Here is a 23,844-nt window from a genome sequence, read left to right as displayed (position 1 = left end):
TTCGACCTCAATGTGGAGGAAGATGTCACTATCAGACATCGTCCCGGCAGCTCCTTCAGTTCCAATTCGTGAAGCACTTCACTAATTGGAGAACTGGAGTTACTCGATTGTAGTACCATTCTCTTCAGTCACACCATATATTAATATGTTTTATATGACTGTTTTTTCTGAGCAAGCACCTGCGACATCCATCGCGTCATGGTGTCTATTATTAGGGGCTAATTGTTCTCCAGTTGTGTTCAGGAAGTTAGCAAGACACTGCACAACCCAAAGGAATTTCTGGGACTCGAACAATGATTCATCAGACGGGATTCAGAGACCAGCTATAGAGCTGATCCCAATACAGAAAATGACAGAATAAGTAGCAAGAAAAGTTGACACAGTATGAGTCCCTTTAAAAATAGGGAGGCCTGCAAACATGGGCTTTGCAAGAGACTCCTCCGTGTTGCATAGCTGGGATGGGCAGCTGCAGATCTCAGCTCAGGAAGAAGTCACCCCCGCTGAAGCGGCGGTGCTGTGGAGCGGCGGAGGCGGGCGCCGTAGCCTTGGTCGTCCCCAGCCAGTAGGGAGGCGGCGACGTGGCTCCAGCACTGGGCGGACTGGAGGCGGGGGCCGCCGCCACTACCGCTGATACCGTCGCCGCCCCCGCGGCTGCCGACGCGGTGGACGCGGCCCCCAGCCCGCGGCGGCGGTCCACGGCCATCTTCATGCGCGACAGCTGCCGTTGGAGGCTGCGGTACTCCATGAGGAAGCGCTCCAGCTGCTGCGCATGGTAGTCGTAGGACGCGAGGTCGGCGGCGGCGCGCGCCGGGCACGGCGGGCTGGGGGGCGGCTGGCGCTGCAGCAGAGACAGCTGCGACGCCCCCAGCAGCGGCGACTGGCTGCTGTCCGCCCCCGGGCCGCCCCCACTCGGGCCCAGGCCAGAGCCGCCTCCGACACCGCCGCCGTATCGCCCCCGGCGCGGCAGCGTGCTGCTCACGCCGCTGAAAACACAAACAACCCGACTCACGATGATATTCAGAAACCCAGCACGCTCCAAACATATCAAACGCTATATGTCACATTCGTATGGAACCGGTGGTTATTCGGTACTTAGTTACTTCTCTTAACGATGTTATGTCTAATGAATTTTTTTAAATTGTGATTTCATTCCCCTGCCCCATACAGGCAGGGGAGGGCTGTCAGAGGCACAATCCGCCACTCTTCAGCAGAGTGACACGACAACTAAAACTAGAATAAAATGATACATATATAAGGAGATAAAAGAGGGGACTGTAAAACAGGGTAAGGGGAGAAAATGGAGGTAAAAATACACGGACATGGAGACGTTCATGGGGGACAGTTAAAAAAGTCACCAGAAAGTTAAAAAACACAGTTGGCGATTCTTAAAACACAGAGAAGATACTAGATGCGCATGCACAGGGTAAAGGTCGGCCATAGTATTAACAAAACTTCAGAACAACACGCTAAAACCCACTTGGAGCACACATGACGAAGAATAAAACTGCCAGGTGGGACCTGCCGAGGGAAAGTTCAGAGAGGCTGGAGAAGGAGGAGACAGCATGGAGCAGCTGGGGAAGCGGTGGGATGAAGAGCAGAGGGGCATCATTGCGTTCACGAAGAGGCAGGAGACACGTGGGGCGGGAGAGGAAGGGGGAAGACAGGGCAGGAGGGAGCGCAGAGTCACTGAAAGGAGGCACAAGAGATGGAGGTGGAATACGAGGGGGGGGGGGAATCCGCTCAGGAGGAGGCAGGAAGATGGGGTTAGAGTTGGTAGGAAGGGTAGATGTCAAGGCGAAGCTCATGATCCGGGAGGGGTAGATGGTGGAAGTTGCGTTTGGAAAGGAGATGGTGTGGAGGTGAGAGAGGGTGGGACACAACGGTAAAGGTGAGGCAACTACTTAGGGGTGGAGAGGAAGGGAGACACCAGGGTGTGAGGGGGATCAAGGCGGCGGACAATGTATAGTGTGCAGATGTGTTAAAGGAGAAGGTGGGGGAAGGGGATGAGGTCGTAGAGGATGCGCATGGGGGATGGAAGGCGGATGCAGAAGGCTTGGCGGAGCTCATGGCGTTCGAGGATTTGGAGGGCTTTACAGAACTGGGGAGGGGCGGAAATCTAAGCAACGCTGGCTTAACAAAGGATGGGGCGGATCAAGGATTTGTAGGTGTGAAGGATAGTGGAAGGATGCACACCCCATATCCGGCCAGAGAGGAGTTTCAGGAGGCGGAGGCGGTTGTGAGCTTTGTTTTGGATGGTAAGGAGATGGGGAGTCCTGGTGAGGTCGAGCGTGAGGCCAAGGTATTTGAGGGTAGCAGTGAGGTGGATAGGACGGCCATAAATGGTGTGTTAGAAATCATCGAGGTGGAAGGAGTGGGTGGTGCGGCCTATGATGATCGCCTAGGTCTTGGCGGGATTAACACAGAGGAACCACTGGTTGCACCAAGTGGTGAATTGGTCAAGATGGGTCTAGAGGGTACGTTGGGGCCGTTGAATGGTAGGACAAAGGGCTAGGAAGGCGGGTGGTGTCATCAGCGAGCTGGAGAAGATGAACAGGAGGGGAGGTTTGGGCATATCAGCAGTGTAAAGGAGATAGAGAAGAGGGGAAAGGAGAGAACTTTGGGGCACGCCGGCAGAGGGGTAGAGAGTATGGGAGATGGAATTGTGGATAGTCACAGAGGAGGGACGATGGGAGAGGAAGGAAGCAACAAGATGGACAAAGTTGATGGGGAGAGCATAGGTCTGGAGTTTGTAGAGAAGCCCGGGATGCCAGACACGGTCATAGGCGTTCTGGAGATCAAGGGAAACAAAGTCAGTGGAGCGACGGGAGTTAAGTTGGAGGGAAAGAAGATTGGTAAGGTTGAGGAGCTGCTGGTCAGCGGAGAAGGAAGGCCGGAAGCCACATTGGGTAAGAGGAAGGAGGTGGTGCTGGTTAAGGTGGCGGTGAATATGGCGAGAGAGGAGGGCCTCGAAGACCTTACTGAACACAGAGGTGAGGAAGATTGGACGATAGGAAGAGATATCAGAGGGGTGTTTGTTAGGTTTATGGACCAGCAGGACATGGGAAGTCTTCCACATGTTGGGGTAAAATCCAGTGGAGAGGAGGACATTGTACAGGGTAGCAAGGACAGACAGGAAGGATGGAGGGGATTCCTTGAGGTGACGGTAGGTGACGCCACCATGACTGGGGGCGGTGTTGCGTTTGGAGCGGAGGGCGAGTGTGATGTCTTTTGTATTGTGATGGGAGTGTTGATGTCTGAGGGGGGTAACTGATCCAAGTACTGGAAGCTAGGGGCGAGCAGGGGGACACAGGTGTCAGTGCGATCAAGGACGGTGGGGAAGAGGGAGTAATCAGAATGGGGATCGTCAGGAATGGAGGAGACCTTGGACAGGTGGGAAGCAAAATGGTTAGCCTTCCTGCGGCTGTCAGGAAAGGGTCGACATGGAGGATGGGGTAATGCGGGGTGGGATGTTTAATGACTAAGTTTTCACTATATGTATACATGATTAGCGTTAATCATAATCTATATCTACATGTACATGCATACTCTGCAAGCCACCTGATGGTGTGTGGCGGAGGGTACGTTGAGCACCACTATCGATTCTCCCTTCTATTTCAGTCTCGTATTGTTCGTGTGTGTGTGTGTGTGTGTGTGTTTGAGGTTTACGGGCGCTAAACAGCGTGGTCATCAGCGCCCAAACGCATAGAAACAGGAACACAAGCGGCGAAGGGGCGAAGACGGACGCCGAACAAGGAGAACGGCTAAAAGACACAGGCCTGACGCAGTTCCAAATGCGCACATACAGAAGCAAAACAAGACGAGAAGAAACACACTAAAAAAGGAAAGGAAACACAAGGAAAAGAGAACAGATACCGAAGGGAAACAAGGAGGTAATCGTGACTGGCGGACCTCTTACCTAAAACCTGGGTGAGCCAGTCACCCAGCAGCACATTAAAACCTTCTCCCTAAAATCCGAGGCAACAGATTGGACAGGACACAAAACCGTAAGACCTTAACCACAGTCGCTGCGTCGTCTTGCAAAATAGAGGGCAAATCCGGTGGCAAGGAAACCACCGCCCTCTGGTCAGAGAATAAAAGACAGTCAAGTAAAATGTGGCGGACAGTAATCTGGACGCCACAATCACTGCAGCTTGGGGGGTCCTCCCGCCGGAGTAAAAAACCATGCGTGAAGGGACTGTGTCCAATGCGGAGGCGAGTGAGGAGACCCTCATCCCGCCTGTATGACTGGTAGGACGTACGCCATGGTCGCGTAGTGGCCTTTACCAGACGCAGCTTATTGTCAGAAACTGCCAACCACTCATCTTCCCATTGATGCCCACGACAACTTGGAATCAAAAGTGAGGCGCAGGAACCTCACAGTGTCTCTAAAAGGAAGAACGGTGTCCCTCAGACCCAATTCAGGGGAGGTAAAAAGACGCCGAGAACGATTAAAATGAACACACACAGATTTGTCTGCAGAAAAGGTAAAACCCGTCTGTGCCCTGGGACGGCACATTCAACAACGTGAGGGAGGGAACATGCATCTTTGGCAGCCACATCCGCCAGTTCGTTTCCCCTAATACCCACGTGCCCCGGCACCCAGCAGAAAGAAACCTCCTTCCCCTGCCGTTGCAGGTGGAGTAGGGCACCATGGATGTTCTGGACGACCGTATCCGCTGGGTACAAGTGTTGCATGGTCTGAAGGGCACTCAGGGAGTCAGAAAAGATGAGGAACTTAAGACTGGTAACACATCTCATCTGCTCCAATGCCCGAAAGATTGCAAAAAATTCGGCATCGAGGATGGTAAACGCCGCAGGAAGCCGTAACTTGACGACTCGATCAGGGAAAACAACAGCGAAACCAACAGAGTCCCCCTGTTTAGAGCCATCTGTGAATACAGTTACATGGTCCAGATGCTGGTTTAAAATATCGTAAAACAAGGAGGTAAATACAAACTCCGGAGAACAGTTCCTCCGGTTCTCCGACAAGTCTAGAAGGATGCTGGGCCTCTGGAGCAACCAGGGAGGCAGGCGAGTAAAACCTTGTCGTTGGGGGGCCACACGCTCCACACCAAGGGACTCAAGCAAATGCTTGGCACGAATCCCAAATGGTTTTGTTGCCCTGGGACGACTGGAAAAGAGACGTTCCATAGGCGGTCGGGCAACGGTAGGGTACGCAGGGGAGGTAGGACAGGCAAGGAAATGACACACCCGTCGCACCATGAGGAGTTTCCGCCGGATGGCGAGCGGCGGTTCCCCTGCCTCAGCACACAGGCTGGAGATGTGACAGGTACGGAAGGCACGAGAGGCCAGCCTGATACCCTCATGGTGTACTGCGTCAAGGATCTTCAGATACGAAGGCCTTGCTGACCCATACACGGTGCAAGCATAGTCAAGACGCGATCGGACGAAAGCCCTATAAAACTGCAGCAGACGCGCCCGATCTGCTCCCCAGGACCGATGGCTCAGACACTTCAAAATATTCAGTGCCTTCAGGGCCCGCACCTTGAGGTCTTTAAGGTGAGGCTACCACGACAACTTGGAATCAAAAGTGAGGCCCAGGAACCTCACAGTGTCTCTAAAAGGAAGAACGGTGTCCCTCAGACGCAATTCAGGGGAGGTAACAAGACGCCGAGAACGATTAAAATGAACACACACAGATTTGTCTGCAGAAAAGGTAAAACCCGTCTTCGCAGTCCATGCCTCTAAGTGCTTTATCGTAAGCTGCAACTGCCGACTAGCAGTGACAAGACTGGAGGAAGAACAGAAAACAGCAAAATCGTCCACAAACAAGGAGCATTGGGCAGGACTCCGGATAGTGGACGTGATACTGTTAATAGCAACGGCAAAGAGGGTGACACTTAAAACGCTGCCCTGAGGAACACCTTTCTCCTGCACGTACAAATCCGATAGCACATTACCAACCCGATACCGAAAGAGGCGGTGAGAAAGAAAGGACCGAATGAAGATGGGGAGACGGCCACGAAAGCCCCACTCAAGGAGTTGATGGAGGATAAGGCGGCGCCAAGTAGTGTCATACGCCTTATTAATGTCAAAGAAGACCCCTAGACAATGCTGGTTACGTAGAAAGGCCTGCTGGATGGCGGCCTCAAGCAGGGTTAAGTTGTCTATAGTGGAACGACATCTCCGAAAGCCACACTGAGAGGGGCTAAGGAGCTGCCTGGTCTCGAGCAGCCAAACCAGGCTGCGGTTGACCATGCGTTCCAACGTCTTCCCAACACAGCTCGTCAACGCAATACTCCGATAACTACTGGGATGCGTTCGTTCCTTCCCTGGATTGAGGAGGGGAATCAAAATTGCCTCCCTCCACGAGTCAGGGTACGTGCCAGACAACCATATCATATTGAAACAGTTCAGGAGAACTTCCTTGGATGGCAGCAACAGGTGCCGCAGCATGCTGTACCGGATTTGATCATGACCAGGCGCAGTATCATGAGCCACAGACAGCGCAGAATCCAGTTCCCACATTGTGAAGGGGCAGTTATAGGGTTCAGAATTTAGAGACCGGAAGTCCAAGTGACCCCTTTCGATGGCAGTGCGGTAGCGGCAGAAATCTGGATCACAGTTAATAGTGGCGGTAGATTCCGCAAAATGCATGGCCAGTGTCTGGGCAATGTCTCTCGGCGCCGTGAGGAGACATCCCTGATGCAGCGATGCCGTGACAGGGAGCTGGCTGAGTTTCCCGGAAATCCTCCTGATGGCTTCCCATATTTTCGTAGAACTAGTGGAGCGAGAGATGGAATTCAAGAACGATTGCCATGACCGTCGTTTGCTCTCTTTAATCACTCACCGCGCTCTGGCCCTTGTCACCCGAAAGGCCGCAAGATTGTCAGCTGAGGGACGGCACTTGAAGCGGCGCAGTGCTGCACGGCGGGCGCGGATGGCTGAGTGGCACTCAGTGGTCCACCAAGGGACAGGACGCCTCTTGGGATGACCGGATGACCGTGGGATTGACAATTCAGCAGCATGTGAGATCACGGCTGCAACATGGTCTACCCATTCGTGGACGCTGGCACGGTGTTCCAAAACAACCAGTTGGCTGAAAAGTGTCCAGTCAGCTCTGCAAAGGTGCCACCGTGGCGGCACTGGAAATGCCACAGCCTCATCCAGGAGGCGAATCCAGAGGGGGAAGTGGTCACTAGAATGGAGGTCAGCTGCAGCCTCCCACAGAGCAGAATCCGCGAGTGCTGGAGAGCAAAAGGAAAGGTCAATAGCCGATGACGATCCGGAAGCAGTACAGAAATGAGTGGGAGCACCAGAGTTGAGGAGGCACAGTTCTTCAGACATCATGACGCTTTCCAGAATGCGACCCCTGGGGCAAGTAGTCGGAGAGCCCCATAAGACATTATGAGCGTTGAAGTCCCCCAGAAGAAGAAATGGGCGGGGGGGTTGGCTAATAAGGTCCGTGAGAGCCTCAGAGTCTATCGCATCCGGAGGTGGTAAATAAACTGAACAGACTGTGAGCCTCCTACCCACAAGAATGTCAACTGCAACTGCTTGCAAGTCGGTGACGAGAGGGAGCTCAGATGAAGGGTGCATGTCACGGACAAAAACCGCAACACCACCCTTTGTCCTTTGCCCCGTCAGATCATCTTTTCGATATACGGTATAGCCGCGTAAAGAAGGAGAATCAGTGGCCCGAAAATGTGTCTCTTGGAGACATAAGCACAAGGGGCACTCTCGTATAAGGAGTTGTAATTCGGCCACATGCGTCCTGAACCCATTCAGGTTCCACTGTAATATGGGAGCCAGTGATCAGGGTGGCTGAACTTTCACCCTGCCTCTGTGCTTTGGAGGAGAGACCGTACTGGCCGGAGATTTATTCCTGGGGCGAGAAGATCGCCCCCAGTCGACATCAATGTCCATAAGCTCCGATGACGACCCACGAGAGATGGCAGACAGTACGATGGCCTCGTCATCGGACCGACGCTGACTAGTCTCCTCAGGTGGCAGAACCTTCATCTTCTGAGGCTTTGTCTTGGGGGGCTTGGAATGCAGAGCCTTGTCAACAGTTGGAGGTTGACTCGCCTGGGCAGAAGGCGCCATATGGGGGGAGGCTGGAAGTACCTCAATGTCAGCAACCACGGCCTTGTCCGATGTAGCGGGGAGAGCCGCAGATTGCAATTCAACCGCAGCAGCACAAGTGCACTGGCAAGCGCAGGTTTTAGTGCTAACACTAGCAACCTCCGTTTGTGTAGCAACAGTGGCCAGTTGTACCGGTTTTTTGAGAGCGGAAGCGAAAGATGTGGAAAACACAGGAGGTTGCATGGCCTTAAAGAGCTTCTTGGCCTCACCATAGGGGATGCGCTTAGATGTTTTAATCTCCTGTACCTTCCGTTCTTCGAGATAGATGGGGCAGATCCGGCTCCAGACAGGGTGACTCCCAGAGCAATTCACGCACTTCACAGGCGATGAACAATCGGCTCCGTCATGGGCAGGCTGACCACATTTACCACAAGTGGCTATCCCATTGCACCCCAACGTAGTATGCCCAAAGCGCTGACATTTAAAACAGCGCATTGGGTTGGGGAAATATGGCCGTACGGGCAAACGTAAGAACCCCGCTTTAACATGCTCTGGGAGTCTCGGGCAACTGAATGTGAGAATAAACGAGTCAGATTTGACGAGGTCCCCATTGACTCGTTTCATAATGTGCTGCACGTCAACAATTCCTTCGTCAGCCCACTCAGATTTTAGCACGTCTATGGGGATATCCACCAAGTCCCTACACGTCACAACACCCTTACTATAATTCAAAGTGGAGTGGAGCTCGGTCTCGACAGCGTACTCTCCTAGACAGTTTGCTTTCCGAAGGGCAGCGACTTGACGGGAACTAGACGTTTCAACTAACAGAGTCCCATTGCGCAGTCGCTTTACAGATTTCAGTGTTCCTGCAATTCCCTCAAGACCCTTGTGGATGTAAAAGGGAGAAACCCTCTCAAAGCTGCCCTCCTTCCTTTTAATAATCAAAAACACATTCTGATTATCAGCATGTGCTCCGTTACTACATTCTGTTAAATCTCTAGCAACACCAGGCGCTGGAGGACTCGCAGCGCGTAGCCGCTTTTTCGATTGGGTGTGTTTTCCTACCAGCGGCCCACCCAAGCCACTGGTAGGGGGAAATGTAGAGGTCGAAGGGTCCATTGCGGTCCCACGAGCAGCTAGGGAACTAAAAGTCCGCTCAGACAGAGCCCCGCGTGCCTGAGTAAGCCTTACACAACTGGGGTGCGGCAGGTGCCCCAGAGGTTGCCCGCTTGCGACTGTTCCACCCCAACAGCCATGCATCTTCTAGGCGCGGAGCACACCGAAAGATTGAGGGGTTTTTATAGAGGTTGGCCTTCCTCGCAATCCAGGCGGTCAAGCCAAGATTACCATTCCCCGCAGCACACAACATTTCACCGCCGCGCCGTACGGTGGTCGCTGAAGCATGTTCGAGGGTTACGGTGACAGGACACTGGCGGCGCAGACCAGTCCCCAGCTCAGGACCCCGGGGTCGCCAAGCCCGTACTCAGCAAGTGAATGCTGAGCCCCTGGGGGCGTATTGTTCGTGGAAAGAAAGATTGTCGGTACGTCTCTGTGTGGGCTCTAGTCTCTCTGATTTTATACTCATGGTTCTGGTTTGAATCCAAGCCAGACGTCATAGACGTCGAAGACCCATAGAGGTAGCTGCACCGTAAGTTGTCGCGGCGCGCCCCTACTGGCCCGCTTTTAGTGTGGGGACGCCACAGTGGAACACGTGGTCCCAGGGGCCAATAGCGACGCCCCCGAGAGCGTACTTAAGAGCCGTCCACTCGCTCATCCAGTCAGTTTTATCTCTCTTACGTTGGTTTACACGTCGCTTTCTCTAGACTGCTTTCTTCCTGGTGCGTGTACGTTCTGTCCTACGTTGGCAGTGTCCGTCCTTTACCGTTGTGTTGTTCGCGGGCCTCTCCGCCACGCCTTTCGTCAGTGCTACCCCGCCACCCTCCTGGTCGCAGCTACAACAATGGTCTCTTTGCGAGATATACTGATATACTGCTTGACTCCTCGGTAAAGGCATGTTGTCGAAACTTCAGCAAAAGCCTGTACCGAGCTACTGAGCGTCTCTCTTGCAGAGTCTTCAACTGGAGTTTATGTATCATCTCCGTAACGCTTTCGCGATTACCAAATGATCCTGTAACGAAGCGCGCTGCTCTCCGTTGGTTCATCTCTATCTCTTCTATCAACCTTATCTTGTTCGGATCCCACACCGGTGAGCAGCATCAAGCAGTGGCCGAACAAGTGTTCTGTAACCTACTTCCTTTATTTTTTGGGACTGCATTTCCTTAGGATTCTTCCAATGAATCTCAGTCTGGCATATGCTTTAGCAACAATTAATTTTATATGGTCATTCCATTTTAAATCACTCCTAATGCCTACTCCCAGACAATTTATGGAATTAACTGCATCCAGTTGCTGACCTGCTATATTGTAGCTAAATGATAAAGGATCTTTCTTCCTCTGTGTTCGCAGCACATTACACTTGTTTTTATTGAGATTCAATTGCCATTCCCTCAAACATGCATTAATTCGTTGCAGGTCCTCCTGCATTTCAGTACCGTTTTCCATTTTTACAATACCTCGATAAACTACAGCGTCATCCGCAATAAGCCTCATTGAACTTCCGGTGCTATCCACAAGGTCATTTATTTATATTGTGAATATCAACGGTCCTACGACACTCCCCTGCGGCACATATGAAATCAGTCTTACTTCGGAAGACTTCTCTCCATTGAGAACGTCATGCTGCGTTCTGTTATCTAGGAACTCTTCAATCCAATCACACAATTGGTCTGATAGTCCATATGCTCTTACTTTTTTCGTTAAACGACTGTGGGGAACTGTATCAAACGCCTTGCGAAAGTCAAGAAATACGGCATCTACCTGGGAACCCTTGTCTATGGCCCTCTGAGTCTCGTAGACGAATAGCGAGAGCTGGGTTTCGAAATGTCTGCATTAGTTTTAATACTGTTTATTAAACAACAGTTAAAAACTATTTTGTTTGCTTTTGAGAGATATAGGCGTTTGTGCAGGGAGGAGGGCGGTACATTGCTGTTTTATAATTTGGAGGGTATTTCTCGAATTTCCACGCTGTCATTACAGTGCAGCGTGCTTTTCGTTTGCAATTTGCAGTATCCCCATGCGGGCGTGTTCCTAGACGCCAATCACTTTTAAACTGGGTAAATGCATTCAGAACAACAGGGAATGGGTTATCTGTGCGAAGAGGCCCTGTGAGTAGCGTTATAACACCACAAAGTGTGAAACAAGTTAGAGCAGCAGTACTGCAGTCTCCGAAATAGCTCGCAAACACGCACTTGCTCTTAGCATTTCAAGACGTTCTCTCCATGGTATATTTAATAATGGACTGAGTTATCACCCGTATAAAATGTGCGTGGTTCAGCAGTTGTCAGTACGGTACTATGTAACACCAAGAACGTCTTGTGAAGACATGCTTCCAACCATACCCCGTGATGCACATGTGTTCTTTTCTGATGAGGCACATTTTCACCTCAGTGGGTGTGTAAACAAACAGAATATGTGATGGTGGTGCGACACGAACCCCATGCAAATTCACCACAGACGCCTCCACTGAGAACTGCATATCATGAGTAGGCATCATTGTCCCTTATTTTTCCTGTAACTATGAAATCGGATCGTTACTTAACTGTGCTGCAAGAGTTTTTTCAACCGGCTTTCGAGGTAATGCACTTACAGGATACCTGGCTTCAACAAGACGGTGCCACTGCACATACAGCGGGCATTACCACAAATTTTTTGAGGCAAACATTTCCTGGAAGGCTTATCACTCGGATGGGGAATCTCAACTGGCCAGCACGACCACCAAACATAGCCCCAAGCGATTTTTTTCTTTGGGGTTACCTGGAATCAAAGGTGTATCGCAATCGTCCCAACACCCTGGAAGACCTACAGGGCAATATTGAGGCAGAAGTTTCAAGAATATGAAGCCATGTTTGAAAGAGCGCATGAGAATTTCAGAAAACCGTTGCGGCAGTGTGTAGATTGTGAAGGTAGACATTTGCCAGAAATACTGTTTCAGTCATTTAATTAGAAACTTCCTTTATTGCTCAATATAGAAAAATAAAAATTTAACTTAGTAAGTGTTCATTAGTTTTTTATTTAATTCCCAGATCACCAATTTACCGCATTCTGTATTTGAAAACGTACGCTTGCTTCAGTTTTTGTACTTAGAAAATACCAAATTTTATTTGAAATTCGTCCATGGAGTGAAGTTCTTCAGGGGCAAATAATTAAGGTTGGTCTGAAAAACTGGTTTGATACTTGTCAGATATTTTATATTATTGCGCAAACGATCAAAAAACATTTTGCTGCATATTGAACTCATTTCTGAGGCACTGGCCGCTCTAATAATCGGTAATAAAGGTCATCTTTCATCTAGAGTATTAGGTATGGACATCATTATTTTTTGGGAAGTGTTATGGATTATTTGTGTCGAATTTCATTTGCGTATATATGCATTGAGACGGTGCATCTACAGTGCATAATTTCTTCAAGATATTCCTAATGATTAGAGCAGGTAATACCACTTGATGTTCGCTTTTGCGTAGTCAATACTTTCTTTCTAAGGGTCTTACCACCAAACACTATTCCATACAAACTGCACCCCGCAGTGCTACCCCCTGTTAAAGAGTTATCCATTAAAAAAGGTATTCACGATTGTATATATTCCAATCTGCTGTTAGTCCATCTTCTCTTTTCGCCTCTCTCCATCGCCTCCTCCACTTTGTTTTTACCATCTCCTTCACGCATTCTCTCTGTTCATCTACTCTACCCCGATATACTGTCCACTTCCATCTCCACACTGCTCATCTCCTCCTTTCCATTCTCCTTCCTCTCGCTGTCCATCTCCTCCTCTTTCTTTTACCTGTCCATCACTTCCTTTGCTCTCTCTTTCCTGTCACTTGTCATCCCTTTCACTATCCAAATCCAATTCCCCTCCTCCTGTCTCTGTTCGTATCCTACTTGCATACTCTCCGTCGACACCTCTTCCCACCGTCATTGTCCATCCTCACCTTTCCTCTCTCTGACTGTCCATCTCCTCGCCATTCGCTGTCCATATGATCACACCAACTGCAATAAGAGGCTGGTGCTTCTTACTTTCAAAGTATCTCGATCGACACTGTATCTAATGCTTTTCCTTTGCTCTATCTTTCCTGTCACTTCTCATCCCTTTCACTATCCAAATCCAATTCGCCTCCTCCTCTCTCTGTTCGTATCCTACTTGCATACTCTCCGTCGACCCCTCTTCCCATCGTCATTGTCCATCCTCACCTTTCCTCTCTCTGACTGTCCATCTCCTCCTCGCCATTCGCTGTCCATATGATCACACCAACTGCAATAAGAGGCTGGTGCTTCTTACTTTCAAAGTATTTGGTTCGACACTGTATCTAATGCATGTAGCAAATTTGTTCGAAACCGTTCCAGGCGTTTAGGACCAACTTTTTACCAGTGGTTCTGCTTTTTACCGGTGTCTCTGCCAGCATACGCAAATGTCAAATACATTTCGCTTGCATTCAACATATTTCACATGACTTTGTACATATACTTCTCCTGTATCACTAGGGAATATTGGACTACAGTTTCATTTTCAAGGAGCTCACTTTTTTATTAAGTCATGTATCCTGAACTATGGCTCACACAATGATATCAATTTATAGGTACATCCAGTGGTATATGTCGCTACTGTTTGGGAAATGTGATGTGAATTGAGTAAGTAGTAAAGTAGTAACAAATCTAAAAGTCATATATGATTCCGCAGTTTGTCACACATCTCAATATTTGACATAATAGCTTCTAAACTGTGTGTCATGCAACGATATAATTTTTCTGGCAACTTCAGTCGTATATGTGAATACCATCTGCGAAGTATGTCGCTAGCAAATTTGGTAGTAAGGAAGTAATAAATTAATATGCAATGCTTCATACGGCAGTTTTACTGCACGAAAACTGGAAATTTAGTTAGCCATAAAATTTTTTCTTTCATTATTTTGTGGAGGTTTCTCAAAAGTCGAAACTATGTGCTCCCATTCTGAAATAATGAATGAGCAAATAATGCATAAAGTGTGTTTTGATTCGTTTAAATAATAACTAATATACAGTAACTGTCACTGATAATAAGGCAACTAAAGGAATACCCCCGTCATGGGCTACACTTCTGATTTATACCCCTCCCCCACCCCTTCTAATAAGTAGGCATATATAAGGTCGCCTGTTTGTTAATTCAGGTTATAAGCTATCTCTATTCCGAATTTCATCCAAATCTGTCCTGCCGTTTCAGCATGAAGGAATAAGAGACATATTAACACACCCATCAACTTTCGTAATTATAATATATATGAGAAGACATTATAGAGTGGAAATATGCAAAATATGCTGTTTCTTTCCAAGACTATGAATTACACGAAGAGCAAAAGTAGCGGAACTTAACTAATTGAGAATCACTAATAGGCCCTTTCAGTTGTAGTTTTCATCAATTTGTACAACCAGAAACGTAGATGATCTTTACCCTATTTAGAGACTAGCGTGCAGGTGTTACATCAGTTGTTGGTACGGCTATTTGTTGTACAGAATTGAACATAATGTGTGTTCTCAAAATTTAGAGCGATCCTGTTTCCTGAGAAGCACTTAGTATCTCCTTGGAAACCATTATTATCAATTTTTTATGTTGCTTTCTTTCTAATGGGTTTTATTGTCACAGTAATATCGTCTGCTGATGCTACCAATTCAGCTGAATGCTAAGTGGAAGGCCATTCACATAAGTAAGAAATAGTGTTGAACCGTGTGGAACTCAGTATCTGATTTCTCTACAGTCACTAAACTTTTGTATATCTCCAAAATTATCACACACACAAACACACTCACATTCACAAACAAACATAAAACACACTAATATTTTTCCAGTGAGCTCTGTCCCAAAGTTGGCCTAATGAGATCTTGATCTTAACGGAGAAAAGTTCGATATCAGTCTGACCTGCTGTCAAAAGCAGGAAAGGAAAGATGCATAATGAACTGTTGTTTGGCTGAGGGTTGGCTTAATGTCATTACTGTTTAATTGAGCTTTTGAAGAAACGTGTAAGGATCTCTAATTTGCATCTATGAAAACATAAAACTGAACCAATAACCTGGAAGAAAACCAAATGGCATTAACGTAAACCGTTTTTTGTAGACGATTCGGCATAACGTTCATAAAATGTGACAGGAGAATAAAATTTTAGGAAAAACAGTGAACAGCTGTGGTCTTAAAATTTGAGGTTAAAGAAAACAAAAAAACTAAATTCATTAAAAATATGTAAAATTCATCAAAATATATAGGAACACCAATAGGTAAACCATAATGGATTAGTAGATTTCAATATCTCGGAGAAATTGTACACCAGATAGAAAAATTTGCAGCAGATGTAAGATTTAACAAACTGAGAAGAGCACATGGTTTGGCAAAGTCTATCTGCAGCAAGAAATGCGTATCTAGAGAAACAAAACTAAAACATTATACCACAGTGGTAAGACCAGAGTGACTATATGCGTGTAGATGCTTCATGATGAACTATAAGCTGGACAGAACAGAGGTACATCAAAGACAGATAGTCAGAAATTTAAATGATGCAATACAAGCTACAGATGGTTGGATAATAAGAAGTAATGAGGATATCTAAGAAAATATAAAGAAAACATCAAGTAACGGCAAAGAGAAGGTAAATCTTCTTTAACATATCAGCGAATTGAATGTGGCTAACGTTAAAAATATTTCTGTAGTTCAGGAAAATGGATCAACAATAACGCACATCGCACAATGTAATGGTTCGTGTCACGTGAGTATAATATATTATTTGAAGCGTACTCTGAGAAACTGACTGCGAAAAAGCAGCATTATCGCTGAGACTCTCTGTATTCCTTGAACTAAAAGAGCTTTAGTTCGATGTTAACTATTGGGAAAAGATATAGTCTAGCTTCTGATCTTAATGAGTATCGACGAATGTATTGCGGCTTAAGGGAAAGAAGGCATTGATGTGCGACCACCGTCTTTAATTGAAAGACATTTCCTGATTTTGTGCGAGAATAATAAGCCAATAAACGAGTTTCTCGGCAGCATAAACAAGGTATGTATTGTGTAGGTTATTCTTCACCATATGATTTCACACTTTCAAATATTTGCGCATGCCTACGAAACATTTCTTTGGACTGCGGAAGCTCTCACCTGCAAACTCCGTATGATCATATATTTAAAGACTTTTAAACAAGTCTACTTCGACAAACAGGCTTCAATAAAAGGAGAATTGGACCGTAGGTAACGCAGACTAAGATTCCTACAGTAAGCATTTCGAAGACCAGTAGAGACATCGAGTACAGCTTACAGTCAACGTGCAGCAGCAGATCTCTAGTCTACCACACACAAACCCCTGAACACAATCGTCGTCTAGTGAGACCTGTATGGTTATTTATTTATTTCAAAAACCTAAACGCTTTTCATAGAGATACTGAATACTAAAATAACTAATTCCTTGAATCAGTAATAATAATAATAACAATTAATTCAAAGCAGTTAATGTCTAATAATACTAAAAGCAGTACATCGAAGTTAAGTTTTGTCGCTGAAAGGAAACTTTCAACACAGATCTCCATACAATGACTGGGTGCAGGGTGAAATAATGACTTCTCTCATGAAACATTACATCTAAGTAAAACTATAACAATTTGCCTTTCACGTGAGAGGGAGTTACAACAAATAAGGAAAAAAGTAGGAAGAAACAGTATCAGAGTCGGAAATAAAATTTTTTTCCTAAAGATACTAAATTTAGAACGCTTTCATGGCAGAAGTAGGAAATCGGGAATGATATGACCCGGATAAAGGAGAAAACAACATGGGGAGGACATGGAGTGCTGGAAAAAGAGGAAACAACAAAGGAAGAAGAGGAGTTGAAGCTATTACATGATTCTAAATGGTTATTATGAAGATAAAAATTATTTTTTATTGTCACAATTGATCCTGAAGCCGTTAAGTGTTATAATTGGTTAATATGAATATAAAAATTCTGGCGTACTTATTATTAAAATTGAAGCAATTAAGTGATTCTAATTGGTTAATGGTAAGATAAAAGGGATGCCATTATTACAACGGAAGTTAAAGCTGTTGCCTGCAAATAATTGGTTAACGAGCAGATAAAGCATATCTGATGTAATTATCAACGAACTTGAAACTGTTACATGATTCTAATTGGTTAATACTTAATTAAAAACATTTGGTATCATTACCACCGATATGGAGCTGGTACCCGACTCCTAATTGTAGTTGGTCAATTGGAAGGCAAACAAATATGGTATCATTACAACTGAACGAGATTACATGTCAGGATATCACACACGTTAATTAAACTGACACTGTGACCATGAGCAGTGTTTACTACTAATCATCATTTTTGTATTCTGATAATGGTTCCGACAATATGCAATAGTATAATATCCGCAATCACAAATGTTTTCACATAGGGAAAAGTACATTTTTAAGACTGTTTCTCTTGCTAGTAGTGCCTTCTACCAGAACATGTTTTCTGCTAATTTCACTTCGCAGATCCTCCTAACTGAACTCATACTCGAATCTCATTATCGGAAAACATTCCTTCCTTCACTAAAACCAGTTTATTTGTCTGTTTCCCAAAACATGTGAATAATAGCTAGCAGAATACAGTATTTAAGATCAGTGCATACGTCTTCTATCCATTAATCATTATTTTTCAGTGATGGTTTCTAGCATTACTGCAAGAAGAAATGACAAACGGGTGAAAAAAAAGACGGTCGTTCAGGACAGAATAGCGATTCTTACGAAACTGAAATGAAGATGGGCGAGACGAAATGATGGAAGACGGACTGAGAAGATTCAATGTTGGGATCCCTCGTAACATGAAATGACATTGATGACATTATCATTGAGTGACGGCATAAGGAAATAAGGAAGGAAACTACAATGCGAAAAGCTGAAGATAGTGGCTGTTACTACTGCTACTGCTGCCTCTGGTGAAGATGATAATGACCGTGATGATGCTTGAAGAGTGTCCTTGCCTTCACAGTCGGACAATACTAGGTGTAAATCTGGAGTTCTCTTTGTGAAGCAGAATCGTGAAGACACATGACGGTTGTAAGAAATTTCGCTCATGTTTACGAACATATACAATTATTTTGTGAAATGCAACGACTGGCGGTAGGTACATTATCCTGTACAAATACTGTAATACAGCTCGCTCTCATAAATAGGTTGTTCTGTTGGCGTGTGAACGTCACTTGATGAAGAGTGACGAGTAGCAGGACAGCAAGGAGAGCGAACTGCAGCGTGGGTCGCATCCCGCTGTTGCATATTCATTCTGCGGCTGGTTGAACAACGACGCCGTAGGCGGCAGACTCTGCGAGCGTCCGGCCTAATTACGCATGTCAGGGCAGGAGCAGCAACCGCACTGCAGAAAGGGGCCCGCACACCCACGCCAGGATACAGCCTGCTACCACGTACTAAACTTCTCAGCCTTCTACCAGTACGGTTGTCTCCTAACCCTATAACACCCTCCCGAAGTGCTGACATAATCTGTGGCTAAGTGAAAGATCATTTTTAACGTTCATCAGACGTTGTGACCAATACACAAAGAACACAACTTGTAAATGAGCGTCTATATTTACACTTATTACTTCGCTAGCTACGTTATCTATACCTTGGGTGACAAAGAAGTGCAGACCATATGGAGCCCGCACTGTGTCTCAGTGGGCTAGTGGCAAACAACAGACAAACTGAGGAAATCGAGTTCTCCCTCTGATACTAAATACAGTAGTGTAGTGCTGTGTAGCAAAGGTTTTTATAGTCTAGTGTAGTTTACAACTGTGCATTAAACAAATCTGTAATGAAGTAAAGCGGTACAGTACGACTGCACTGTAATCATCTGTAAGTGTTGTGTGATATATTACAGCTTTAATGAGGGTACTGTTAATTCTTCAGTTGCACAGTTTTATGGTAAAATTGCGTATGTTTACCACATCAGTTACATCAGGTGTGGACAGTTAAAGTATACTTCATGAGTAATGCACTATTTTGTACCTTGTAACGTCTTGTACGATGGAACAGGTGATATTTTGCTACTGAACTGATTTTATTTAGTGTCTCAACAATGCTTCCTATCCTGCAAATATACATTTGTTTCTGTTGCCAAAAAATATTATTTCAAAAATTTTTTTAAAACTTGTAATGGTTTTTGATGATACATTTTCTTAATTTTATTTCAATAAGCTATTATTACCGTGTATTAGAGTAATAACTTACCACACAGGCACTGAAATACAGTACTGAGACTATAATCACGTAGCAACACTTTCAAATTTGCATACAATATATAATTTCCTACAAACATACTATGTTCTACCCTGGAACACGTTTTCTTACAGTGAATGCTAATTAGTTAGCTAGCTTCATGTTACGTGGAACATTTGAATCGTGATGATGTAGAACCACTCATTTTACAGTCATATAGCAAATTAATTTGTAAACATGACTACACACCGAACATTTATAACGTCTTCTTTTTCTTTTTCCTTAATATACAGATAGGTGTTAGAAACTCCTATCTACCACATTTTACATATTCCACTGATAGAAATTCTTAAACGAAACAAAAATATTTGTCAAGGAGAAACATTTTCAGTTTGTTTTCAAATTTTACTTTGCTGTTTGTCAGAGATTTTATGTCACTGGGTGAGTTAAAAATTCTAGTTTTAGCACTGTGCACACATTTTTGTTCTACAGACAACATTACAGTGGAATGAATGTCATTTCTCCTTTTGGTATTGTAATTAAATACATCATTTGTCTTTTGAGCTACAGTAGATTATATACAACGAACTTGATGAGGGAAATAAATGTTCTCTGAAGCACTAATAGAACAACCAACTCGTTAAAGAAATGTGTACAAGGTGAACGTGGATGTGCACCATATATTACTCTTACAGCATTTCCTGAACAATGAAGACCTTCTGTCTTAATGATGAGTTAGCCCAGAAAATTGTTTCGTATGACATAACCGAATGAAAATATGCAAAATGCATGACTCAGTCTTTCATCTCTCCCTAAGATTTCCAATGATGGTTAAATGCAAACGTGCTTTTTCCAGTTTGTACTATCATCAACACGAACACATAAGAATTTTGCAGGTAGCACCCTATTTATTATTTCCTCGCCATACGTTTATACTTGTCCTTGCTTTAGTAACCCTAGCTGTGCGGAACCTTAAATGTTGTGTCTTTTTAACCATTCACAGAAAACCAGTCAATGGAAGATCGCTTGGACACCGCTCTATGGCAAGAACCGTGACACTACTAAAAAGAGCAATACTTGAGGAAACTCGACTTAAAAAATTAATTCTATAAAACTTTATTTTAGATTTAAAGTAACTACTGTTGGCAGAAATTTCATTACGATTTTCGTGGACATCGGAGCACTCCACATGTACTTTTCAGTCACATAAACTAAAGTTGTTGTTTATCGTCTTGTCTCACTTTTCTTAATGGGGTACGATATATGAAGAACAGTAGTGGACCTAGGTCTTGGGGTACCCCCAACTTGAGGTCTGACCACAAGCTCTAACTTGAATTAGTGAGTGCAGATTCCTACACTCTTTTAGTTAGATATGACGTTATCCATTAATTGGCTATGCCAATGACCCTATACAACTTCAGTTAATCTAGAAGAGTAGTGCAGTAAATGCAGTACATAGCTATGATATTGATGGAAGCTTCAGATAAGGATTAAAATTAGTGCCATGGTCGGTACTTGAAATTGGGTCTCCTTACTTACTAGGCAGCCATGGAAGTCAGTATACCAGATGTGAATTGAGGTTTATGTTAGGGAGTGCACTTGGCTTAGGTAATCCATGCAGCTATGTTAGCTATAGGGCTGTGGATCTCTAATGGGTAGCATACCTACCAAGTAAGCAAGGAGTTCTTCAGCTTGCATCATTATTGTAGATAAAATTTGGTGAGTGAATATGTACATGGCATTCTCAATAAAGCATCTCTTCTGAAAGCCAAACTGTGATTTTATGAGGATATTACTGTTGTTGAGAATGTAATATTCTAGAATGCATCACATTCTCAAATATTTTGGAAAGTGATGCCACTAGTGAGACAGGGCGTTAGCTATTAATATATTCCCTATCGCCTTACTTATGAAGGTGTTTGACAAGTACATAGCACAGTTTTTCTGGAGAACGCCTTGGGTTAGAAATGCATTTCACATTTCAAAGAAAAGAGAAAGCTCACTGACTAGGAAAAAAGTTAGATAATTTTTGGAAACATCATAGTAGTAGAGGAGTTTTTATTTTTTGAGAGAAGTTGGTGATACATTTATATAACTGAATTTTATGAGAGTTACTTTTTCAACATACTGCTGTGATCTTGAACTGTTTGTCCTTATTCTTGCTACTATGGTTATGAAATATAATTGCTACCTGTAACTCATCATTTTGAGACCTTCCATTCAGTTCAGTAGTGATGTTATCCTGTTCTATGGCTGGTTGTACTGTTCCTTGTTCCACTAAGATCAATATAGTCTTAAATATGTTGGCGGAATTACTGATTTCTGACATAATGTTTACTTTCCTAGCCCTTTTCATAAATTTTATTCGTAGTTGTGAGTAGTCATTGTAGTGTGCATCTACTGCAGGATCTGTTCTTGTTCTTTTCCTTTCACAAGATACTTTAGTCCATCTGCAGACCAACAGTTTTTTACATGGCTGTTTAACGCACTTTCCCATTAGCTTTTGCGGAAATATACTTCTACATAATGAGTTTATCACAGACTAGATTAAACTTTACTACAGCATTTGATTCACTATAAATTTCACTCCAGATCCTCTCTTGTAAACTGTCCTTAAAATAATTTGTCCTGGAGTCATTAATTATTCTCACTGATTTCCACTGAGGATCATTCATACAATAAAGCACTATCTTATCTTCCCTAACTAACTGTGCATCATGATCATCTGCTGAGTATACAGTTATTTCCTTGGTTTGAGCTTCACCAAAGAAAACGTTACCAATTAAGGTCCTACTGTCTTTATCTAACATACATGTTGGAAACATGACATCAAACGGTAGAAATCAAATACAGTATCCAGATTATTTTTCCTAAGAAAAGCAAAACGAGGATCATGGAATGTAGTCGAATTAAATCGGGTGATGCTAGGGGAATCAGATTAGGAAATGAGACACTTAAAGTAGTAAAGGAGTTTTGCTATTAAGGGAGCAAAATAACTGATGATTTTCGAAGTAGAGAGGATATTAAATGTAGACAGGCAATGGCAAGGAAAGCAGTTCTGAAGAAGAGAAATTTGTTAACATCCAGTATAGATTTAAGTGTCAGGAAGTTGTTTCTGAAAGTATTTGTATGGAGTGTAGCCATGTATGGAAGTGAAACATGGACGATAAATAGTTTGGACAAGAAGAGAGTAGAAGCTTTCGAAATGTGGTGCTATAGAAGAATGCTGAAGATTAGATGGGTAGATCTAATAACTAATGAGGAGGTATTGAATAGAATTGGGGAGAAGAGCAGTTTGTTGCACAACTTGACTAGAAGAAGGGACCGGTTGGTAGGACATATTCTGAGGCATCAAGGGATCACAAATTTAGCATTGGAGGGTAGTGTGGAGGGTAAAAATCGTAGAGGGTGACCAAGAGATGAATACACAAAGCAGATTCAGGAGGATATAGGTTGCATTTGGTACTGGGAGATGAAGAAGCTTGAACAGGATAGAGTAGCATGGAGAGCTGCATCAAACCAGTCTCAGGATTGAAGAGAACAACAACAACAACATCACAATCTCTTAATAAATCTACACTGAAGCCACCACAGCTTGCTGCTGTCTGACAGATAGAATAGTAAGGAATCCAGTTTCCTCAGAAACATTTCAAATTTTTTTAGTGCCAGTAATACAATATATGTCAGATAATAACATGGTTAATGGTAGGATACACCATAATAGCTGCTTGTAATAAGTGTAATAATTAAATAATTAATGACAGAGTGTTTCGCTGTTCATCTATATAATATTTGTAAACATATTACGTCACAGACCGCGAACTATCAAACAACTGTCAAACCACAATTCACGTATTATTTATGTCACTGACAATAACTCAAAAGTTTGTCAGTTATAGGACAGTTCTCAAACAACGTAATATGGATGTCACATCATTCTATATGTGGAACACTATAGTTACTTTAAAATAAATGGCATTCACATTTATACGCGTTCTCATCAAAATTGTATTCGCAGATACTTGATACCAGGGATAAATGCCGAAAGAGTCTGTAGTTAACAAAGATTAATCATTGTAATTAGCTAGTCTTGTACATCTTTGTAACAATTTCTTATGTGCTGGCATAAGCTGTCTCCAGCACTTCGATCAGCAAAGAGGTTGCGAGAAGAATGATAGTAAACACCGGAGCAAGCGAGTCTATCAGGAGAGAGGCCAAAGACAGACTCGCAAGAAAAACGCAGGAATGCTCTCTCGGCCACCAGTGTTTAGATAGTTGCCACGGACTGGGGGGGGGGGGGGGGGGGGGGGGCAGTAAGTCAGTCATCCAGTGAGTCAACAGGTCAGCCATCGGTCGCAGCCCAGTGGGAACCACCCTCGCAGTCAGCTCAGTTTCTAGCTTAGAGTCAGTCAGTACCTAGCGACCAGAGCAGTGTGCTCTAACAGCCCAAATACGGAACCCATAACAACCACCCTTTTTGTTGC

The 23,844-nt window shown here is 44.6% G+C and overlaps 1 protein-coding gene across 1 annotated transcript in view; it reads right to left on the bottom strand.

Moving 5' to 3' along the window:
- Nucleotides 1-422: 422 nt before the first annotated feature.
- Nucleotides 423-23,844, bottom strand: part of LOC126278469 (coiled-coil and C2 domain-containing protein 1-like) — a 164,892-nt gene continuing 141,470 nt past the window's right edge. The window contains exon 5 of the mRNA XM_049978613.1: nucleotides 423-983. Coding sequence (XP_049834570.1) covers nucleotides 476-983 — 508 coding nt within the window. The 3' untranslated portion in view covers nucleotides 423-475. The remainder of the gene's footprint in view (nucleotides 984-23,844) is intronic.

This window comes from Schistocerca gregaria, chromosome 6 (genome assembly GCF_023897955.1).
Source record: "Schistocerca gregaria isolate iqSchGreg1 chromosome 6, iqSchGreg1.2, whole genome shotgun sequence".
Lineage (NCBI taxonomy): Eukaryota > Metazoa > Arthropoda > Insecta > Orthoptera > Acrididae > Schistocerca > Schistocerca gregaria.
Note: the sequence above shows the minus strand (reverse complement) of the source record. Positions and strands in the feature narration are given on the sequence as shown.